The following is a 24746-nucleotide window of genomic DNA, read 5'->3' as shown; positions in this document are numbered from 1 at the left end:
AAAATCATCTCTTTTATCATATATTTTAGTATTAAGCTTTCCGTTAATGATATAGATATCAAGATCGAGGAAAGGGCGGTGGTCATTGTTAGTATTAACTTTATTTAAAGTAAGTTCAACATGATAAATTTCTTTAGTATACTGAAGTCGTCATTATTGAGAGCCAAAATATCATCCAAATATCTAAAAGTATTATTATGTATCAGATGTTGTTTCGATGGGTCTTTGCTGATTTTTGTCATAAATTGTAACTCATAGCAATACAAAAAAAGGTCCGCAATAAGTGGTGCACAGTTAGTTCCCATTGGAATTCCGATAACCTGACGATATACGGAATCTCCAAAGCGAACAAAAATGTTATCAAGTAAAAATTCAAGGGCATATATAGTATCAAAGCATGTCCAATTGACATAGTTTTTTTGTTTATTGCTACTAAAAAATGACCTAAAAGAGTTTGAACATATATATTCACATTCTGACTTTTTAAATGCCCATTTAATTAGGTGTGTGATATTTTCTTAATGGGAATGTGAGGCAATGTGGTATATAGGGTAGAAAAATCAAAACTTTGAACAGATTCAAAATCACCAATATATGCATGTAATTTATCAAGTACTTCCAACGAGTTCTTGACACTCCAAAAGTAATTAATTCCACTATTTTCAAAGGCCTTATTTGAACAATTTATTATCAGGTTTTTGATTGTACCAAGTGTACTGGTAAGAAGAATAGACAATTTAGTAGTGGAACAATGGCTTGAAGACGAAATGAATCTATATTTGTAAGGTGTTTTGTGTAGCTTCGGAAGCCAATACATAGTTGGGACTTTCATTATATTTGGTTCTGCATGTAAAGCGGTAGCTAAAAGTTTATGTTTGTTACAGATGTCGTTTTCTGAAAATGGAGTCAGTTGGAATGTTGGTGAATTGGTGATTTCTTTTTTCAGAACCTCAATGTAAAATTTACGTCAAACAATAATAATATTATCAGCAGCTTTATCGGCCGGGACAAAAACAAATTCCTTGGCTAGTTCTTTTAGTTTATGTTTGATACGAGAAATAGGTTTATTGTGGTTATTGTTAAGAGTAAAATGTTCTTTAAAATGTTGAATACGTATATCAACTATGTTCATTACTGAATTAAAAAAGGAGTCCAAAGATTTTTTGTCAGCTTTTTCCCGTTTTATCCATTTCAAACAGTAAGTATGGAGTGAGTCGTGGATGATATTAAGACACTCATTCCAATTAATAATTGACGGGGGACGATATTTAGGTCCTTTACTGAGGAATGATTTTAACTCTCGGTCTTGAACGATGTTAAGATCTCCTGTTATAACATGGGAAATGGGTCCATAAATGTATTCTGAATTACTGCAATTACATGAAGTAGGTGTATTTTCACTGATATTAACATCTTTACACAATTGGCTATAATTAAACACAAATTTCCGGGTAGATTTCTTGTAAATATAACAAATAAGAGGGAGCTCAGTATTATCAAAATATCCCGGAATTTGTTCTTTAACAGAATGGTCGTTAAAAATACCGGCAATATTTACAAAATCAAAACCTTTATTGACATACTTTATTTTAATAAACTGTTTTTTATGATCTTCAGGGCGATCAATTTTGGGAAACAGTTTAGAATAACAATATGCCATTATAATTTGAACGATTTCATACTTAGGACTGCTATATGAAATTGTGTTGCAATCCTCTAAAATTTTATTTAACTTATTAACCGGTAATGAACAGAGCTTTGTTAACAGATAATGTCTGCCGTTGTTTTTTGAAATAGAAATAAGGTCCGAAATATTGGTATGATTGGTCCGAAATTTTCTTTGATTGCGATGTATACATCAGAGTTTCTTGTTTAATTGTAAAATGAGGATTTCTGGGAAAACAAAATTCTACTTTCCCCCAGATACAATGTATAGGAAATGCATAGAAATCAACTTTTTTGGGGGGGAGGGGGAGGGGTTTAAATTGTCATCCATGATCCATGCATTATTTTCCTTGAAAGGAGACATCAATTTTTTTCTTGGGAAACAATACATATTAATCCATTGACCCTGACTAGTTTCCGCAGAGAACAAACAAACAAAAGATCACCCGGAGACATTATATCATGAGATGTCTTTATTCAAAAGCATAATTTTGTTTAGCCTTTACATTAATGACAACTACAAACGATAGAGCATCTTTTTCTTGGGGGCGGGGGGAGGTAAGAGTTATTAGAAAATTATCCAGGACAAATATAGCAGATAACATTATCTGGGTAAAAAAAAAACAATTAAGAATGATGTGATTGTTATTCAAGTAAGACTACAAAAAGTTCAAATCATGATTTAGCATTGCTACTGAAATGCAGCTGACTCTATCGGAATAATTCATCATATCAGGGGAATACAAAAAAAATTGTATGTTATATCAAACTGGAAATAAGTGATAGAAACCTTTAAAATATATGCACAAGTGAACTACTTTTTTGTTGATGATAAAATGAATAATGTTTTGTTTGGGAAACAACAGACGTTCGACTTTCTTCCATATACAATGTAAGAAAAATAATATAGATTTCTAAACATAATGCAATATTACTTATTGGAATCGTCCGTTTACTTTACAAGATTAATTTCAAAGGATTACACGAACAATTAATTAGATTTGAAAGTGATACAAAAAGGAATGTCTCATAAAGCATTTTTTTTTTATGAAAAGGTAAAGCCAAAAAGAAATTAATCTTTTTTACACTGAAAATTGATAATTTCCATAGGAAACAGACAACAAAAATATTTCCATGGGGAAACTATACATAATCATATTCAACTGGTGTTCTTGAAAAGTTATTTTCAGGGGGAAAAAAGTAAGATGATACTATTTTACGTATATATTTCTGATATTTTGCACCAGAAATCTTATAGTTTCCCAAGAAACTTAAGTCAGCTGTGCATCATTCTTCATTAATATTAATTAGGATTTGACAGTCTTCCGTAAACATTTATTTTGGCTGATTAAACGTGAAGGTTTAGGACGCTTTCGGTGGCTTATTAAACTGATTGATGAAGGTTATAAAATTGAGAATGGAAATGGGGAATGTGTCAAAGAGACAACAACCCGACCATAGAACAGACAACAGCAGAAGGTCACCAACAGGTCTTACACTAAAGTATTTATATATGCTTTTTTTAATTACTGGGTCTAGTATTTTGTTGAATAATCATCATTTGAAGCTATTCTAAATTGGTTTTTTTTGTTTTTGTTTATTTCTGCATCATTCTTTTTCAGTTTTTAAACGCTCATTTTTTCCCCTTACTATATTTGAAATCATCTATGAAGAACAGCAGCTGATATAGAATGCAGGCTATCTTGATGGTATTTTAGTAGGTAAAGTACTTTGAGGTTGCTGTCAGTTACTACGCCTGACTTCGAATAAATAGTAGTCTGCTAAACTGCCGGAATGCCTTCATAAGCATACCGGTTGTTATCTGGATTTTAACTTTCATTTACCGATTACCTCCCTTACTTTGGGTTGGGAAACTGATCAGGATATCAGGAGTCAACTAAACAACTAGTAAAAATGGGCAAGCTCAATACATTTATGATTCAGCTTCAAAATCAGAATGCAATATTTTACCCAGGACAACCCGTAAACGGACAGGTCTATGTTGATTTGAATGCAGACATGAAAATGAGAGGTATATAAGTTTTCATTACTTCTAAAATAACTGATGATTATGGTAATTTCGCAATACTTTTAAAATGTTATTATTTCGCAATACATATAATATATTTTTATTTCGACTCCTTTATGATAACCCTCATTATGTAGTCAAGTTCATGAAACACCTTCAAGTTGTAGATCTATATATTTTCCACCTAATGATTTTATGATGATAATGTGAATTTCACTTACTAGCATACTATGACCCCATTGTCTAAAACTGAGCTCACTTTTCAATTTCTGAAGCAAAGTTTTCCCGTGGATGGGTAGCCAATTGAAAAAAATGCTGTGGATCAGTGTTTAATTTTTATGAGTACGAAATAGAATTAAAAGTATTGGTCACCGACAGAGTTCGGAATTTTGATCACATTTCAGTACTAAGCAAACATACAAAAATGTACATACAGTTCATTTCCTGTATATACTTGCAGGAAAGGAAACAATAATGAAAAGAATCGTTAAAATTATATATTGCTTTTCTGTGGCATCATATTATTTTTGCCATTGGTCAGATTGAATAAAAAAATTGCACTGGTTATAATAAATTCAAAAGCATTTAGACCATTATTATTCTAATAAGATACAATGTATGCATGTCCTAGCAAAATATATGGCTGCTTTCTCTCTTGAGAGCCCTGTGAACATCATTGAACATGTTGAAGTTTCGTTTAAGAAATGCTGAAGGCTTATCTTCCCTACTTTCACTTTGGCCAAATCACTTCTTTCACTTTCAAGAATCAATTCTTTCCACATGCATGACATGTTTTACTTGTTTAACAATATTGAACTTATAGGACCACTAGCTTTAGTTAAATTGTAAACTTTTCAAGGCAAACAGTCGCATGAAAAATCAGGAAGAAAATGATTTCCCAGTGTGGTAACAGATGGATCACATCACAGTGACACGTCTACATGTACTTAAATGTAATAACTTATGTGTGGTCAAAATTATGGCAAGCCGTTGTGGAATTTATTCCCTATTTATTAATATTAATAAATCGAATTTTTAATATTTAGAATTCCTATCATTATCATGTTCATGTCATTTTTTAATATTAATAAATGAATTTCTAATATTAGAAAATGAATTTCTAATATTAGAAAATGAATTTTTAATATTAAAAAATCATGTAATAATATTAAATATTCAATGGGATTTATCAATATTAATAAATGATTTCTAATATTAAAAAATATCCTGATTTATTAATATTAAAAAATCAACATCTATGTTACCTTAGGTTTAAGATAAGACAAAATAATCATGATCTGCCAAACGCTCTTGTGATGGATTGGATAAGTGTCAAATCTGCCCGTCTATAATGTCAACCCACATAAAGTATCAAAAGAAAGTTTGGATTATTTAATGATTAAATGTTCTATTTCACATAAAAGTATCCTTTAATATTACATATTTAATGTTTACATATATATATAGGTATAGGTACATGTTATATTTACACGTGTGCAATCAGTCTTGATGGTTATGTTGATTCTCACCATTTAATTTGTTTCTTACACCAATATTTTATTTCATTAAATGTAGTAATAGACATAAAGACTGTAGTACATCATAATACAATTTCTACAACACTATTACGTGGTGAAATATACAGAAAAAAAAACAACTAATTTTTGTCTCACCTGTTGCAGAAATGTGAGACATAGTGGTTACTATCTGCTGCGGGCAACAACATAAACTATTTGTATAAAGCTTTATATTTCAGAAGGTAGAAGACCTGGATGCTTCATACCTCATATGCAGATGCCTTATGTTATGAAGTTTCCGTCTGTCATACGTCCATTGTCCTTGACCTCATTTTAATGATTCAGCGACTGCTTGAAAAAAATGTATGTTTTTTTGTCATAGGATAACAATAATTAGTATATGGGATCCTTGCAAGGTCTACATGTCCTTCAGACAGGGTTCACCTAACCTTACCTAATTTCATGGATCAGTGACCAATGTTAAATTTTTTGTGGTCAAGTCCCTATGATCTCAGTTACCATAAATAGGTCAATTATATTTGATGTATGGAGTAATTGTAAGCTGTACATGTCAGACTGGCAGGTGTCAATTGACCTTGATTCATTGGACAGTGTTTAGTTTTTGTGGTTAGGTCTGTTTCTCAGATACTATAAGCAATAAAGCAGCTATATTTGTTGTAAGGTGAACATGTCTGTCTGGCAGGTTTCATCTGACCTTGACCTTTTTCATGGTTCATTGGACAATGTTAAAGTTTTGTTGTTTGGTCTATTTCTCAGACATGTCAGATACTATAAGCAATAGGGCCACTATAGGTCAACTATATTTGGTGTATACTATAAAATGCTTGTAAGGTGTACTTGTCTGTCTTGCGTGTTCATCTGTCATCTGCTCTTGACCTCATTTTTATGGTTCATTTGTCAGTGAGTTATTTTCATGGTTATGTCTGTTTTTTTCAGATATTATAAGCAACAGATCAACTATATTTGGTGTATGGATTGATTGCATGGTGTACATGTCTGTCAGGGTTCATCTGTCTTTGACCTCATTTTTATGGTTCATTGGCCATGGTTAGTCCAGTTTTGAAATAAGGTCTGTTTCTCAGATGATATGAGCAATAGGCTAACTATATTTGATGTAAGTTATGATTGTAAGGTGTACATGTCTGTCTGGCAGAGTTCATCAGACCTTGACCTCATTTGCATGTGGACAATGTTAAGTTTTTGTGATACTTGTAGTATAACCTTCATATTATAGACTTTCAGCTTATGTTAATTCATACTAAGTTAAGCAGGCAAGATATTTCAGTGTGTGTACTTTTGTTAAATATGAAATTCATTGATGTTTTCCTGTCATTTGACCCATAAATTTATTTTTCTCCTATCAATGTGTACAACTTTCATTCAACTTTTTTTGTTCATATTTTCTTACAGAAGTTCGACTAAAATTTGAAGGATATGGCAATGTTCATTGGACAGAGAGACACTCATCAGGGTCAGGAAAGAATCGTCATACCAGAACTGTACATTACAGTGCTCGGGAAACCTACTTTGATATAACTGTCGCTGTATACGGACAGTGTAAGAAGAATAAGTGTTGATAAAATAGTAGCCTTATAAAAATAAGGAGATTAGGTATGATTGCCCATGAGACAACTATCCACCATAGTTCAAACAAATAGGATGTAATCAATTATAGGCAACCATATGGCCTTCAACAATGAGAAAAACCCATACCATACAGTCGGCGATAAAAAGGCCCCAACATCAAAAATATGAAACAATTCAATTGAGAAAATTAACGGCCTAATTTATAACAAAACAATTAACGAAAAACAAGTATGACATGAACCAACGACAACCACTGAACTACAGGCTCCTGACATGTGACAGGCACATAAAGAATGTGGCGGGGTTAAACATGTTTGTGAGCACTCAACCCTCCCCATAACCTGGGACAGTGATGTAACAGCACAACACAAAAACAAACTACAAAAATCAGTTGAAAAAGGCCTTGTTTATTTTGTTGACCTTTATGTATACCTGGTATTAATTTTTCATGGGTACCAAATTTCGTGGTTAAAGAAAAACATGCGTTTTTGTGGATATTTGATTTCGTGTTTTTACCATAGTCTCTATACAAGCCTATAAAAAATTTGGACTTCATTGAACATTGAAACTCATGTTTCACCTGAACCCACGAAATCAACGAAAATCAGTATCCCATGAATAATAATGATTCCACAGTAGATGAAAGATCTCTCTAAATAGCCCCAAAAATTTATAGCTTCCGTTAGGTACATCTTTGATTAAAAAAATCAACAAAATCAGAGGTAAATACTAATTGAAGAATTGAAAATGTACTAAGGGGCCACAGCAAACCCCATGATCACTATCAGTCCATATCAATATATTTTTGTATAATATTTGTATAGTTTTTATTTAGGATATTCTGTCGAATAATAAATTCAAGAATCTAAATAAAGAAAAATATTCAATGAGTGAACAAACAATACATTAATTCACAAATGCCATAACACATGAGGTAATTGTAAGTGTAATGACTAAATGTCCCTCAAAAGGGGGAGGATTGAAATCTCAAAAAATAAGTTGAACCCCTCCACAACTTTACATTCATATACCTTGTCCTAACCCAGGAACCTCTTCAGTGGTTGTCTTATGATTAGTCATATATGAGGGTCTGGATGGAGTTTACAGAATATAGCTTAAAGGACAAAAAGTGCAGAATAAAAGGTAAAAAAATAAAGAAAAGAGAAAATAGGTGCCAAAAAAATTAGAATAGAGAAAATAGGCGAAAAAAAATTAATAATAGAGAATAATGGTCAAAATAAAGAATAGAGAATAATGGTCAAAATAAATAAAGAATAGAGAATAATAATCAATATAAATAAAGAATAGAGAAAAATAATGGTCAGAATAGATAAAGAATAGAGAAAAATTGTCAATATAAATAAAGAATAGAGAAAAATAGTTTAAATAATTAAAGAATAGAAAATAATGGTCAATATGAATTAAGAATAGAGAAAAAAGGTCAAAAACGTTAATGGACTCCAAATGTTTGTGTTTTTTTTTATGGAATTGGGTGTCTGTCTCATTGTATTATAATCCATCCTACTTTTATTCATATCTAGAAAACTTTTTTACTCGTATAATACACATATTTTTATACCCCCACTCCAAGGGAGGGGCTGTATTGTTTTACCTCTGTCCATTCCATAAAATTTTAATCACATTTTTCCCAGGAGATCAGAGATTCATGAAGTTTAGTATCAAGCTTCCTGTATTTTCTATCCTTCATTGTTATTCCTGTCGGAAACAAACATGAAAAAAAGACTAAATCTTGTTGAAATGCACATTTTATATGTATATGACCAAACATTGGATGGAATTCAGCTAGAAACAAAACACAAATTTAAACAAAATTAAGCAAAACTTTCAGCAAGTTCTAATATTTATTTATTGGGAAAATTAATACATGATCATGTATTAGGGACCCTAAGTATGCTCTCCTGGGATACTAAAGTAATTGTAATTAAGTATTTGAAATAAATTGTATTGAATTAAAAAAAGAAAATACATTATCATGTACACAATGGTATTGAATAATGAATGACTTTGGTGTCAAATTTGATATTTCATAGTTATTACAATTATTGATCTGAAACAAGGTAGTTTCTCGAGCACTGTATATGATAATGGTATATTTTTTATTGATTCTGATTATGATCAAATTCAAATTTTACAGTAAATTATTGATGGGTTTGAAAATAGGTTTAGAGGAATGAGGTGAGAGGGGTGGTTATTTTTATATTGAAATAGATTCTGTGATGCAAAGTTTTATGTTTCGACCTTAGTTTTGAAAGTCTTTGAATATTTGCATTATTTCAGAAATTCGTCTGAGATATCAAGGCTATGCTAATGTTCATTGGACTGAGACACGCGAGACAGGGACAGGGGATGATAGAAGAACAGAAACAGATACATACAGTGCTCATGAAACATACTTTGATATTACCATTGCCTTGTATGGCACATGTAAGGCTATATTTTATGGCACATGTAAGGCTATGTCTTTATGGCACATGTAAGGCTATATTTTATGGCACATGTAGGGCTATGTCTTTATGGCACATGCAAGGCTATATTTTATGGCACATGTAAGGCTATATTTTTATGGCACATGCAAGGCTATATTTTTATGGCACATGCAAGGCTATATTTTTATGGCAAATGTAAGGCTATATTTTTATGGCACATGCAAGGCTATATTTTTTGGCACATATAAGGTTATATTTTTGTATAAATTTTACCAGCAAAATACAATCACGTGATTGAACAGATGATAAGAAATATGGATTTCATAGAGCTTGAATCATGGCCATGCCCAACATCAATGTTAAGCTTATTTTAATGAAATATGTTATGGGATTAAAACATTTACATTTGCTTGAGAAATGTTTAAAGTGTTATTTTAAATATAAATTAAGATTAGATGTTTTGTTTAAGTTTAGGAATATTAAAGAATATCTTGTATGGAACAGTATTTCATTAAACATTTTCAGCATATTCAGTCCTGCTACAAACATTTCTACCTCTGAATTTATAAACGGAATGTATTTCATTTTTTTGGACATCAAAACAAATAATTTTAAAGATTTCTGGCTATACACCAAGTCTTTTATAAAGAAATTTGTGATTTTTATTATTTTTTGCACAGAATGTTATTCATAGGTTATATTTCTATGTTAGCTTTAGGACATGGTGACAAGCTGCCCAGTGGACAACATAACTTTCCTTTCCAGTTTATGCTGCCACCCACCTTACCATCTTCCTTTGAACACATGTATGGACAGGTCAGATACTTGTTAAAGGCCACCATTGACAAGCCTTGGAAATTCGATCACCACACTAAACTGCCATTTACAGTTGTTTCTCTGCTAGATTTGAATGCCATTCCAGAAGCTCCGGTAACACTTTTATATATCTTTTAAATACTATTGATTCATTTATTTTCGAGGGTACTAAATTTTGTGAATTGAGACAAAGTTGCATTTTTATGGATTCTTAATTTCGTGGTTTCGACATAGTCAGCACATAAGCTTTTAAGAAACTGTATTTCACTGATCAATACAATTCATGGTTCACCTATACCAATGCCATTCATTAAGATTGGTGCAATACAAATAATAATGTTGAATCCACAGTATTTTTAGTCTGAATAGTTTACATAACTGAATTAAATTCAGAAATTATTGCGTGCATTTATTATTGCGATTTTGTCATTTTAGACTAAAATGCGATTTTAATTTTTGCTATATTGAGAAAAATCGTGTTTAATTCATATAAAAAATTTCAAAGTGCAAGTTTAAATTATTGCGATTATAACCCTGTCGCATTTTTCGCAATAATAAAAACATTGCAATAATTTCTGAATTTACAGTAGCAAAACATGATTAATTTTCTTAAAAGTTCATTTTCTTATTGGCATAATTAAATAAAATAAAGGTATCGAGTATTTGATGCAGTTTCTGTTGGGAAACAAACCAAGAAGTTTAATCAACAACCCTACATGTAAAAGGTAGATGAGATAACATTATATATAGTAGCTAACAAATAAACAAATTTGATCAACCAGAACTAAGTTTCATTTCAGCAAATCAAGCTAACGTCATTTACCCAAATTGCACCGAGTACCCAAATTGCACCTAGTTAGCAAAAATAGCAGCGAAATTTCTTACAAGTTTTCTTAGGGACTAACCAATTTATGTTTTTTTATCATTTGACATTATGCACGTCTTTCAAATAGGTAAATATATTTAAATATTCACAGAACGTTCACAGTATATATCAACAGATGAAGTGTTTACTGGAAAAAGTAAAATCTACGAAAACGTCGCCATGCGACGTCCATAAAAAGTCATCTTTTAAAAATGAGCAAAAACAATATGTTACAGGCATCCATTTCTTAAAAAATGAATAATAAGCATGGACTATTGTCAAATTGTTCTAAATATTTGAAGAAATAATATAAAACATCAGTTATTAGATTTTTACGGAAGTGAATTTAAGCATGGATGCAATTTGGGTACTCCTCATTACAGAATCATGGGTCGTTTGGAGGTCAGTTCAAACCCATTTTTCTAGGATTCAATATATGGATTAAAAATTAAATTGGTGGGACTATATAGTAAATAAGGATACATCTACAAAATAAACACAAAATGGAAACTTTTGTCTGGATCATAAAAAAAACGTAGGTGAAAAAACTGTCAAAATAGGTGCAATTTGGGTACCCCCACGTTAGAATTCTAGTCACATCATTCTTATATATAAAATTTCTATAATTGTAGAGACCAATGCAGAATCAGGTAGCAAAGACTCTATGTTGTTTATGTTGTGAATCGGGACCAATAACTGGTGTTATACGAGTAGACAAATCTGGATATGTTCCAGGGGAAGCTATCTACCTTCAGGGTGAAATACAGAATTTGTCAGATACAGCATGTTCTGTAGAAGTCAAGCTTAATCTGGTAACTAGTGACCTTATCATACCATCTCCTTTCATGATTTTTATGAACTTGAAGAGGACTTGATAATATTTTGTAATTGACTTTTAATATTCTGATTTTAAGGTGAATATATTATGTGTTCATGGTTCTGAAGAAGATAAATTCAATAAGTTTTTGGCCTTGTATTTAGTTAAACACATTCAAAAAGTCACATATTTAAAATTTGTTTTTGATCATGGCATGTATTACCATGTGAGTGGTTCAGGCTCCTAGGAGCCTCTTTTTGTAGATTATCTTTACTTATAACTTTCATAGTAATCAGTACAAGCAAGTCAAATTAGCTTGTATGTCAAATGACCTATTTAAGTCAACATGCTTTGTGGCTTTAGATTAAAAGCACAGAAATATAAAATATGCAAAATTATGATTCTGAATCATATTTCTGAAGACCATTTTTATGCAACTTTGATTATTTCATATCTTTTTAGCACATGCTGTTCCATGCGACATCAAAAACAAAGTCAGTTCCCCAGGAGGTGACAAAACTAGTTTTAGACCAGTCCAACCCTGGTGAAACACAAAGCTTATCAGGCAAAAGGATAGTTATTCCTCCTGTTGCACCATCTTTTCTGGCTGGATGTACCATCATAGACATAAGATATCATTTAGAGGTAGTTAGCTCATTACTGTGCATGAATCATTATTATTTGTGAAAAACCAACTTTTATGGTTTTGATGGGTACAGGTACACCACAAATTGAAATGTTCAGCAACGTACACATTTTTGTAGTTTTGCCAATTTTTATACAAAGCTTGAGATAATTCATCAAACTAACGGTACTCTCTCGTATACACTACAACTAATTATATCCCAGATATGCTCAATTGATGATTTATCTCAAGATTTGTACCAGGAATGGCAAAAACTACAACAAAAACAAATTAAACGTTTAAACCATGGAATGAGAAGATGGTCAGCAAATATGATTTCAATTCATATTAACATTGTCATGTTCATTGTAACGACTTAAACATATTCTCTTTTTCCACAATCTTTACTATTGTGTTTAATAGATGAACTCATAGGACAGACAAAATTTGAAGCCAACATTGTTTATCTTTTATAAATTAATGAATAAAAAGCTACTTTTATAAATTAATGAATAAAAAGCTACTATCTCAATTTTACCTTTTGAGTGAAAATTAGAGAGGATATACCATAATCTTTTAGCATATGAATATTTTGCTATGTCTCTAACAGAGCCATAATTTGAAACTCAATTTGACATTCAGCAAGCTTCCATCTTTAGGCTATTCATGAAAACATAAAGTCTTGAAACACTCACCAAAAAATTGTTTATGAGTGTTCTTTTCTTTCGTACAGTTAATTTTCATGATATTACTTTTTATTTCAGTTACACGTCAACCCATCTAGTGTGTCAAAACGTTTAGTAGTTCCCGTTGATATCATCATTGGATCAATACCATTAAGAAGTTCATTTCAAAGTATAATGCAACCTCAGCCAGCTATTGCACCACATGACATAAATATTAATGTAGTAGGTCAAGGTCCAGGAGCATTTCCATCAGCACCAGAATTAGGTAAGTATTATTTTATTTTTAGGAAAGACTGTATGGCAATCTTTTTCGTAGAGCATCACATTACTGATAGATGTTCCTATTTCCCATTTTTAGTCAAGTTTGCAACATTTTTGTATTTGAAGCGAGATTTAGCTATACAACATTCTGTTGGCACACCAGCAGCATCAAAATTTAGGTTCAGTCTGTTGTTAAACTTTTTTTTTAAGACATTGAAAATTTGGTCAAACCTTCAAGACATTTCATGGAACTTGGACAGAAGCTTTTCTTATGATCAAAAGACAATATCCAGAGGAAAATTTAGCAAATTCTTTTTTTTCTATTTTCCATTTTTAACCGGATTTTCGAAGGAAAAAATCAGTTATTGATTTGGGGATGTATGGCGGGTGGCTGCCACACAGTGTCTGTTCATTAACATGCAAAGGCTTTGACGAAATTTTTTCAAATTTAGATATGTTGTTTCCTGTGACTAAATGAAGGTCAAGTTCAATTTTTACGATTTTAGCTTTTCTCGTTGTTGAGCTTTCAACCTTTTAGTTAGTAAGTTATACTATTATATGTATGATTGAGTTATTTCCCTTTGAACAGAAATTTTGATTTGCAAATATCATTTTCATTAGATAATAATCTATTTTTATTAAAGGATATATTTCATTACATTACATTGTGCAGATAGAATTGTTGATATTGATAGATAAGTTGCAGATCTATATTAATTTGTAACAAATGAAAGAAAAATATTGGGAACTATTAATTATATATATAAAGTTTGATTACACTAAGTGTTTTTAAATAATTTTCACCTGTATTCAGATAACAAAGCATAAATATGAATGGTAAATATCTTATCATATGATTATAATTGGAGTGGCAGATTTATTTGAAAACTTTCTGTTTCCTGATAAGATCTGTAGGGCTGTATAAATAAAGTTTGAAATTTACTGTTCATCATTAGACATTTTGAAGATAATTACAGATAAGTTTTATAGATTTTTGATAGATATTGTATTAATGATAAATGACATTTTGGATTTTTTTCTTCTTTTCTTTGATAAATTGTTTAAAGAATTTTGTGGTAGGTTTGTTTGTTATTCTGTATAAACTTGTTTTCTGAATGCTATATATATATATATATATATATATATTTACTTTTATGAAGCAAACTCCTTTAAAATCTAAGCTTATTTTGTCTATTAATAAACATGTATTTAGATTTCTGATTTTGGCCCCAATTTTCAAGTTGGTCCAAATTGGGGTCCATAATTATACTGTGTTTGATTTCAACATAAATTGAATATAAATATGGTTCTTTGAAATGCTGAATCAAAACCTGTAATTATTTTCATTATTAATGAGATAATACCACATTGAGGTCCAAAGGGTCCTAAATTAAAATTTTGTTTAATTTCATCAAAAATTGAATTCTTGGGGTTCTTTGATATGCTGATTCTAACAATGAACTTAGATTTTGGATATTGGAATATAATAGGTAAATGTCCAATTTCAAAATTTTCTTTGACCGCATTCATTTTGTGTCACAAACCTATGCTGTGTCAAACATTCATTCACAATCCAAATTCAGAGCTGTTTTAAGCTTAAATGTAGTGTCCATATTTGCTCAACTGTTCAGGGTTCGATCTCCGCAGGAAATCCGGTTTTCTGTCACTCTGACAGGCTCTTGTTACTGATAAATTGATTGATATTTTGGCAGTCAACATAACACCTCTGTACTGACAGCAGCAGTCATAGGAAAGACACAGGGTTCTGCAGAATTCTTTTCGTTTTATTTTTTTATAGAATCTAAGATATATTTCCTAATAATCACAATCCATCATTTCAATAGACAAACATTAATCATGAAGTTGTTTTTAAATGATGTTTAGTCTCACTATGTTGACTACATGTGCTCTCCAAGACAATATTTCAACAATGCATAGTATTAAATTTTCAAATCAAAACAACTAAAAAGCTCAATTTAACTCTTCTATTCTTATTTTTGCATTAAAATATAATTATATTCCTTAAATGATATTGTATCACTCTGGATGAAGCTGCATAATCTTCATTTTATGCTAAACTATTGTTTTATATATTTTTTAGCTCCACCATCTTATGCAGAATGTGTTTTTGGAAAGTCAGACATGCATGAAGAAGGGGACAATGAACATACAAAAGGTCAAATGTCATATGCACCTGCATATCCATACTACAACTTCTCATGAAAATCAAAGGTCCGAACTCATATATAATGTAACCTGCATACATCAATTTAGTGATAAGATAAAGTTATACCGGTATATGTAAATGTATATCTTACTGTGAACTTGTTATAAAGTTTGAATGTCATCGTTGTGATTGTTTAAGAAAAATATTTAATCCCATTTTTGACTAAATGTGAGTTGTCTCCTACTTATGTAAGAGTTATTCTTCTTTGTTATGTATTACCCATGACATTTTAGATATATTAAGATAATAGTTATTTTTAAATCTTATCAAAAGGTAATAGTAAATTACACTTGAATTTCAAGTATTACAAACTTGGATATTTTCAAAGAAAAAATGTTAAAATTTGCTGTATAAACTATATAGAAACATTATAACAAATTGGAGATAACTTTTAACAAAATTGCTCCAATGAAACAGGGACACTTCAACTTGTATTAAAAATTGAATACCATGAATATTCATATACTAGTTGTTATAAGATTAAAGGCCAAACAATGTAATTTGTCTTCTGCTGAACATTTAAAGAGACTCTTTGAAATATTAACTCCTGTAATTTAAAGAGTTGGGTATTATTTTATATAGATATATATATTTTGTAATTATGTTTTGACAATCATGTATTAATTCTGTAGAATGCCTTGTTAATAAAGAATGAAGGGAGATAACTCTATAATTTTCAGAAATTAAAATGAATGGAAACTCTTAGACATTTTATATGTTAATTTTTTTCCGTGAACAGTGGATAATGAATAAAAAATTATCTACTTCAAAACTTTTGCAAATTATAACTGAACTGCAAAATACAAGGAATATAGTATATATAAATCAACCCTCTCTTTAAAAAAAAAAGAATTCCAGAATCATTACCTGAATATTATTTTGAGTTTTCAAAAAGAATGCAGCAAAAAGAGAACATTTATTTTGAATGTCCTATGAAACAATTTTTCACAAGTCTAACAGGTACAACATTGTACAAGGTGAATATCTCTTTTTGGCTTAAAATGTTACATATAAGATGTTACATATAAAATGTTACATATAAGATGTTACATATAAAATGTTGCATACAAATGTTACATATAAAATGATGCTTACAAATACTAGATGTAAAATGTTACTAACAAATACTACATGTAAAATGTTACTAACAAATGTTAAATGTTACATATAAAATTATACATTACAAGTAATCAACATGCATGCCGACTAGATGTGCAATTAAGTACTATGAATGCATAATTTTGCTATAAAAGTTATAGTTCTTTTAATAATTTGATATTTAGTTGTTATAATAAATTTATGTTTAGATGTTATAATAATTTGATGATTAACAATTAGACAGTTGTTGTTGTTAGTGAAACTGGTTGTTGTCAGATGATATTCATTAGCATTTTAATAAGGGCTATTCCATTAAAATGTATGTGGGGGGTAGGAAGGGAAGTTTAATTATTGAATGTGGGTCATGGCTCTTTTTTCAGAATGCGTCTATTACCATTATGCAAAATTATCTAAAAAATGGTTCTTGGTTGTAGGGATATTTTGAAAGACCCTTCCTACACTCCCACATACATTTTAATGGAATAGCCCTAATACTAATTATTTTCTAATTGCTAAATTGGGATTTTACTTATTTCTGTTTTGTGTAAGTGAATTTCTAGTTCAAGTTTAAAATGAAACAATTAGATTTTAATAAATATTTAATTTGCAAGAAGCATATAATGAAAACCATGACAATCAAACAGACATACATAAACTTATATTATAACAATATTTGTGATCCAATTTTCCAAGCTGCTTTTAAATAATTGCATAGTTTGACAGTAAGAGATTTACATTAAAATTTGAATAAGTTATCTTACTTGTACTGATTTGGCCTTGAACATTACTGTTTCAATAACAGATCTGTATGCTGGACAAGTTAAAACAAAGTGTTATTCGTCCTCTAAAGCACTCATATTGCAACATATTAAAAATCTATTATCTCTTTGTGTATTTTGTTAATGAATAGCTTTAATATTTGATTTAAGTGTGCCACTTCCAAATTTAGTTTACAGTAACACATTACAATTCAAATCTAAATAATTAATAATATAATACCAAATACTAATTTATATTGTCTATAAATATAGTTAAATACATTCTTGTAACACTATTGTGCAACTTTGTAATAGTTACAAATATAGGGGCCTCGGTAGCTGAGTGGTTTAAGTAGTCCAACTACTGTATCACTAGCCTGTCAACACAGATTGTGAGTTCAAACCCTGCACTTGGCAGGTGCCTTTGACTCTAATCTCTATTGACTAGCTTTGTTAGTTTTCCTGACAATGGTTGGTGGTTCTCTCCGGGGACTCCATCTTCCTCAACCAATGAAAACGGATCACCTCGAAATAGCCAATAGTGCTGAAAGTGGTGTTAAACACCAATCAATCAATCTTTAATATGTTTTAAAGCAATCAATTGATATTGTACCAGGATCTTATGTAATCCAGACATTGTTAATTCCAAGATAATAAAATTATTTTTTACGTTAGACATCCAATTAATTATTTAGTATTAGTTGCATCTTCATATACAAACAATTTATAAACTTTGTAAACAATAAGAGGTTTATTAGTAACTATATGAATCCAATATCTCAGAGTTTTATGTTTTCTCAAAATATACTTTACAGTTCTCTAGTTATGTCCCTTTATAATATTATATGCAAGTGGGGCATCATCTCCTCCAACACTTTTTTATGTCAAAACCTTTATGCTATGTAGGATGATAGAACATATACTAAAGGTGTGTATTTTATAAGAATTTTAATTTTCTTAATATTTTCCACCAATGATGGGTTGTTGAAATGTCATTTTTGTAATTTACATTCACATTTTATAGTCTTGTAAAATTTGCTAAAATGTAGTAATCAATTTAGAAATGAACAACAAATATTCATAAATTCTCCCACAAAATGGATTAAATTTTAATTATTGCGAGGGTATCAAATGTGTCCTTCAATAACACTGTTACTAAAGCCAACGGTGGCATCATCTTTGTCTAGTTTAATAATATGAACTCCTTTAAGCCATAAAAAAGGAAAACTGTTTTCTCAATGTTCAATTTCAGTTTCATTGGTAATGTTTTATGAAAATAAAATGATTCAAATGCAATTCAAGTAATAAATTTAGATTGAAAATAGCTTATTTTTAAGTCTTTTTTTTTGCAAATTTTCAATGTTTTTACATGATATTTTGAATTTTTTAAAAATTGTTGTTTTGTTTAAAAATATGAAAAAAAGGGATTAAGCTCTTGTCAAACAGAGTTATATATTTAAAAATTTGTGTTTATATTCATACTGAGATGTTTTGAACAAACCACTTACAGTAGCAATTTTAAAGTGCCTACTCTTGTGACATACTTTGTTTTGATTAAACACTTCATACTATATATTTTATTCAATTTAAATATTCTGTTTTTAAATTGCCTGAACGAGAATTCATGTCCAAAACTGAAATAATCTGAAAGATTGTGTTTTTTTTGTTCGTTGTTCTTAGTATACTGGGTGTATTTATGATGTCAAAACATATATTTGTTTCTTATTTTAGCTTACCTCTCTAAAAGAAGCATATGATCAATTGACATCCATTGGTATCTGTTGTATGTCTTCTATTGCTGTCTTCTTTTTAATGTTTTTTTCCCCTGAAATCAGGAAATGGATGAACCAATGGGGGTATAGTGTCAAATTTGGGCCAAAATTTTCAACCAATATAAACAAAATGCCATTACAGAACAAAATCTTTCTTTGGGATTAATTCTTCTGAAAGTATTTTGATGGGCCAAATGCCACCAAACGTTTGGGAGATGATACAATATGATCTTCAACCAAATTTTGAGGAAATTATGCAATTGTTATCCTCATAAAGAACTGTTTGGTATTGCCTGAACCATTTTTACATTTTTACCATGTGAACAATGATCAGAAAACTGGGCAAATTTATTTGAAAATTCATTAAAATTTTGTTACGGGATAAATGGCAAAATCTTCTGGTAATTGATACAGTTTTTATCACCTTCAAAAATTGGCAAGTGATCTCAGTCTCCATCAGACATTGCAGTTTCATTTACAGAAATCAAAACATAAAATGGAAAAAAACAAATGAAACTCACTGTGAAGATAATACCCTCTTACGCTTTTTATTTATCAATTCTCCTGTGAGAAGGAGATTTTGGAACCAGAAGACATTTTTATAAATACACGGATTTCTTTGAAAAATGTCTTAACTATCTCAGGAATGCTCGTTTTTTTTTACAGTTGTTCTTGTAGTATAACTGATTGATTTTCACATTATCTTTGTTGTTAATATTGTTTATGATATAATATTTGTATTTATGCATGCATAGTTTTTATACGACCGCAAAAAATTTTTGCGGTCATATATTGGTATGACGTTGGTGTCGTCATCGTCGCCGATGTCCGGCGTCGTCGTCGTCCGAAGACACATTGGTTTTCGCACAATAACTTAAGTTTAAGTGAATAGATCTCTATGAAATTTTACCATAAGGTTCAATACTACAAAAGGAAGGTTGGGATTGATTTTGGGAGTTATGGTACCAACAGTTAAGGAATTAAGGGCCAAAAAGGGGCAAAAAATAAGCATTTTTGTAACTTCCAGACAATAACTTGTGTGTTAGTGTATGGATCTCTCTGACATTGTACCACAAGGTTCCATATCACAAAGGGAATGTTGGGATTGATTTTGGGGCTAATTGCCTCAAAATTTTAGGAATTAGGGGCCAAAAAAGGGGCAAAAAACAAGCATTTTTCTAGTTTCATGACAATAACTTGTGTGTAAGTGTATGGATCTTTCTGAAATTGTACTACAAGGTTCCATATCACAAAGGGAAAGCTGGGTTTGAGTTTGGGGGTAATTGCCCAAAACGTTTAGGAAAAAGGGGCCAAAAAGGGGCTAAAAATAAGCATTTTTCTAGTTTCCAGACAATAACTTGTGTTCAAGTGTATGGATCTCTCTGAATTTGTACTGCAAGGTACCATGCCACAAAGGGAAGGCTGGGATTGAGTTTGGGGGTGATGAATCATAAGGGGGTTAAAAAAATTGGGAGGGTTTTTTTTTTTCCTTTTTTCCTTTTTTTTTTCTTTAAAATTTTCCATTTTAAGTTGGTTATTTTTTATTTATATATAAAAGCAAATAATAATGATATGGTTTGATTTCATCAAAATTGAAATATTGGGGTTCTTTGATATGCTGAATTTAACCGTGTATTTAGATTCTTAATTTTTGGTCCTGTTTTCAAATTGGTCTACATTAAGGTCCAAAGGGTCCAAAATTAAACTTAGTTTGATTTTTAACAAAAATTTAATTCTTGGTGTTCTTTGATATGCTGAATCTAACCGTGTATGTATTTAGATTTTGGATATTGGACTATAATAGGTAAATTAAATTTTTTTAAGTTCTTTGACCACATTCATTCTGTGTCAGAAACCTATGCTGTGTCAAATATTTAATCACAATCCAAATTCAGAGCTGTATCAAGCTTGAATGTTGTGTCCATACTTGCCCCAACTGTTCAGGGTTCGACCTCTGCGGTCGTATCAAGCTGCGCCCAGCGGAGCATTTTATTATAATTGATATATTCTTTCACTAGTCAGATTATATTGTTGTCATTTTATTTGATTTCCATCTTTTGCTGCATTATTTTGACATGATATTATGGTATCTTTTTTATTCTTTTTATATCTATTTACAATTGAGGTTCATCTCGGTCTTGTTTTCCAATTTTTTTACTTTTCTGGTTTCTATTTTGCCATATTGCAGACAAAACCCTGAAAGAAATGCTGATTCTTATGTCTTTTCATTACTGTTAACTAATTTTTTTTCACAAACGTCAATAATGTAGAATTTGGAAAAGTATTGATGTTTTACTATTTTTGGTTTGAAATTAAACATGTTGTTGTAAACAAATGTGTGTTATGTATACAGTACATACAAGTGATCAAAATTACATATATACCCAGTAAAAGTTGATGTTTTAAATTATTGCGAGTTCAAATAGGTCATACAGATACAATTCAACATAATAAATACCATCAAATACTTTTTTCATTGTTTGTTTTGAATACCTTCAAGTATTTATAGAAGGTATTGCTTTCAAATAAAGGTCAATCATTATTTTTCAATATGAAATGTATTTCAAATGTATATTTGAAATAACCTCATTTTATTGGTGCTTAAAGAATGATATGTGCTATCTTGTATGAACATTTGCTTTATATTCATAACTGCTAATTTCTATTTTTTCTTGGATAAATTTTTATTGGTTCTGTAATAGTTACTTTTTTAAATGATAAAAAATCTTGCTTTTATTTTTATCTTGCTCCTAGCAAGGATTGACTTAGCTAGACTTGACACAACTTTTTGGAATTTTAGGTTTTTAATATCTTCAACTTCACGATTTAATTGGGGGGGAGCCTCGGTGGCCAAGTAGTCTAAGTAGTTACTACTGTAATCACTAGCCAGTCAACACTGAGGTTGTGAGTTTGGAACCCCGCTCGTGCAGGTGCACTCGACTCCAATCTTAATTGACTAGGATTGTCAGTTTTCCTATCGAAGGTTGGTGGTTTTCTGCGGGCACTACGGCTTCCTCCACCAATAAAATCTGGCCGCCATGAAATAGCCCAAAAGCGGTGCTTAAAAGTGGCGTTAAAAACACAAAAAATCAAAAAATCAAATCAATGATTTAATTGGCTTTCAAACTGTTTTGATAAAGCACTGCTGATGAGTCTGTTGTAGAAATGGCACACAGATTATAAACCTGGTATGTTTAATGAGTTTTTATAATGAACATTAATGACTTACTGTAGGTTTTAAGATGACTCCTAAATGCATGACATTTGACAATCAGCTGAATATGATGCGTTCACAGTGGTACTAATACTGTTGCTGTATTAACGTGAACGTCAAAGATTTGATTTAAAATGAGTAAATTCAAATATGTTCTGCAGTGCACCAAAAGAGAGTAAATTTAAAATTAATCCCTTTTCTATTTTAGTGAATATTTGAAAACAGATAATAATGCTATAACTATTACATAATTATTATTATAGCTATATACTAACATTAGTATATGTTGTAGTATAATAATCTAGGAAATTTCTTAACAAAAATATATTTAACAATGCAGTGTTCATTATGTAAGGGTTTTATAAAATCATGACATGAATTTTTGAATATATAGTTTGCAGTTAAAGTGGTCCAACATATTTTGTAAATAAAACTTTCTGATTCATAGCATTCAATATATTTTTTTTTGTTCTTAAACTGAAAAATTTCTGAATTTAATGCAAAAATATTTTTACACATTTATGTGGCCTTTCTGAAATGTTTTGGCAATGTTTTTTACCAAGACAAATTTATGATCTAAAGATGCTCAAAGGAAAGATATATGATCTCAAAAATCAATGTAAGTAAGTAATTAATGTTTCCAAAATGAAAATGCATTTAAAATTAGCCTAAAATTGGTTGTACAACATAAACAAAATCCAAAAAAAATGTTCAATCAGATATGTCCCTGAGTCCTGAAAAATAGTTATTTGGTACCAGAATTCGTAGTCATTATATATCAAGGTAATTTTAAACCTAATCCTTTCTTATCTTTAACTTTAATTTATTTCATTGTTATTGTTTAATTTGAAATTTTATGTTATATAAGCAATTTATCAACTGTACGTGCTATTACATAATTATGTATTAGTTGTTTTTATTTGATTAAACTAGAGAATAACCAAACCAAAATCAGTTTTGATACATTGTTCATGTGCCATTTTAAGTCAGAAACTATTCAGTCGTCTTTAGGTTTAAGTTATATATTCTTGTTTTTTGTTTTTGTTTTTTTTAAATTTGATTATGATTGAAGATCTTTGATTCACTGGGATAGCACTTTCATTTTTCATCTGATCGTCTTCATATCTGCATTTTACTAATCAAAACCTTGGATGCTTTCAATGAACAGAAATTTCTAACAAGAAGACCCTTTTTTCGGAAGATAGACGTAAAAATATCATATATTAGTTCAGTATGTGATTTTTTTCACCAAAGGTATTTTGTCTCGCAACCCCAATGAATGACTGGATATAGCAATATGGCCATCCGTTGATCTTCTTCCGACCGGGAGTAAAATGCTTAATAAAGTAGGGCGTTCATTTGGCTATGAGTGACATATAAATTCGCAGCCACATCCAGTCAGAATTGGGATGTTAAATACGACGCATCGTGTAGAGGGAGTGTCATGCTCTCTGCAAGTTAAGAACCCTTGTAACAACTCATTAGGTCGCTTGTTGCAATGCTACATGCCCATTTCCAACAAAGCCTCATTTTCCAGCCGCATTCCAATTTTTCACCTTTTATCTGGATTGACCCCATGACAGAACCTACTTTTGTTTAATTTTTAATTTGTTCATGGACATGCATGACTTATTTTCCACTGGACGTTAAGCAAACAACAATTGATCAATCAATATTTGAGATATAGGAGAAAAGACTTCGGCGTGTTGTTTCTAGCTGAGGTCGGTAATAAAAAACGAAACGCAGAATGAACCTGGAACATAATGAAATCATATAACAATTTAACAAGGTTGACCAGATAGTTAATTGATCCCAGATTCATTGAATACCGAAAGATATGTTACAGATAAAGCTTAGTATTAAATAATAAACTGCCTCGGTGTACTTTTGGTAGTGAACTCGTTGCAAGTGCAGGGGATAGTAGGTTTCGATCCACGTCCTGGACAAAAGAAAGACTTGAAAATTGGTATTTGTTCCTTATCCGCTAAACCACGACATGAAAGAGCAAGACTAAGACAGGTCAGCTCGTAATCGAAATAATGTCACCATGAGTCTCATGCGTTCCTCTGGACTGTTACCTTGTGAAATAGCACGTTAAGTATCCGAATTGTGTGTATTTAGTACAAAGCAAGATTCATTCATATTTTGATCAAATCAACATTTGTTTTCCATTTATGCATATAATATTTGCCACTGGACCATAGCTGTACCACCTGTTTTGGGTTAAATTTGTAAGTTAAATCCTCTTGTAAAAGTTGACATTTCAATAGTATAATTTGCTGTTTAGAACTAAAACAAATTTGTTCAGCAACAATGGAGTTAATTCAACCTACGATTCATG

The 24746-nt window shown here is 30.6% G+C and overlaps 1 protein-coding gene across 3 annotated transcripts in view; it reads left to right on the top strand.

Annotated features, from left to right (window-relative positions):
* The first annotated feature begins 3520 nt into the window (after positions 1 to 3520).
* LOC127734932 (arrestin domain-containing protein 3-like) overlaps positions 3521 to 24746 on the top strand; it is a 56850-nt gene continuing 35624 nt past the window's right edge. The window contains exons 1-7 of one of the 3 annotated variants that reach the window (XM_052244982.1): positions 3521 to 3697; positions 6643 to 6789; positions 9979 to 10196; positions 11580 to 11759; positions 12227 to 12409; positions 13154 to 13340; positions 15438 to 15568. In XM_052244982.1, the coding sequence (XP_052100942.1) occupies positions 3580 to 3697; positions 6643 to 6789; positions 9979 to 10196; positions 11580 to 11759; positions 12227 to 12409; positions 13154 to 13340; positions 15438 to 15559 (1155 nt within the window). In that variant the 5' untranslated portion in view covers positions 3521 to 3579 and the 3' untranslated portion in view covers positions 15560 to 15568. Of the gene's footprint in view, positions 3698 to 6642; positions 6790 to 9117; positions 9265 to 9978; positions 10197 to 11579; positions 11760 to 12226; positions 12410 to 13153; positions 13341 to 15437; positions 21664 to 24746 lie in introns of those variants that run through there. The other 2 variants (XM_052244980.1, XM_052244979.1) reach the window with 2 other exon arrangements.

Source organism: Mytilus californianus, unplaced genomic scaffold (assembly GCF_021869535.1).
Source record: "Mytilus californianus isolate M0D057914Y unplaced genomic scaffold, xbMytCali1.0.p SCAF_3, whole genome shotgun sequence".
Classification (NCBI taxonomy): Eukaryota; Metazoa; Mollusca; class Bivalvia; order Mytilida; family Mytilidae; genus Mytilus; species Mytilus californianus.
Note: the sequence above shows the minus strand (reverse complement) of the source record. Positions and strands in the feature narration are given on the sequence as shown.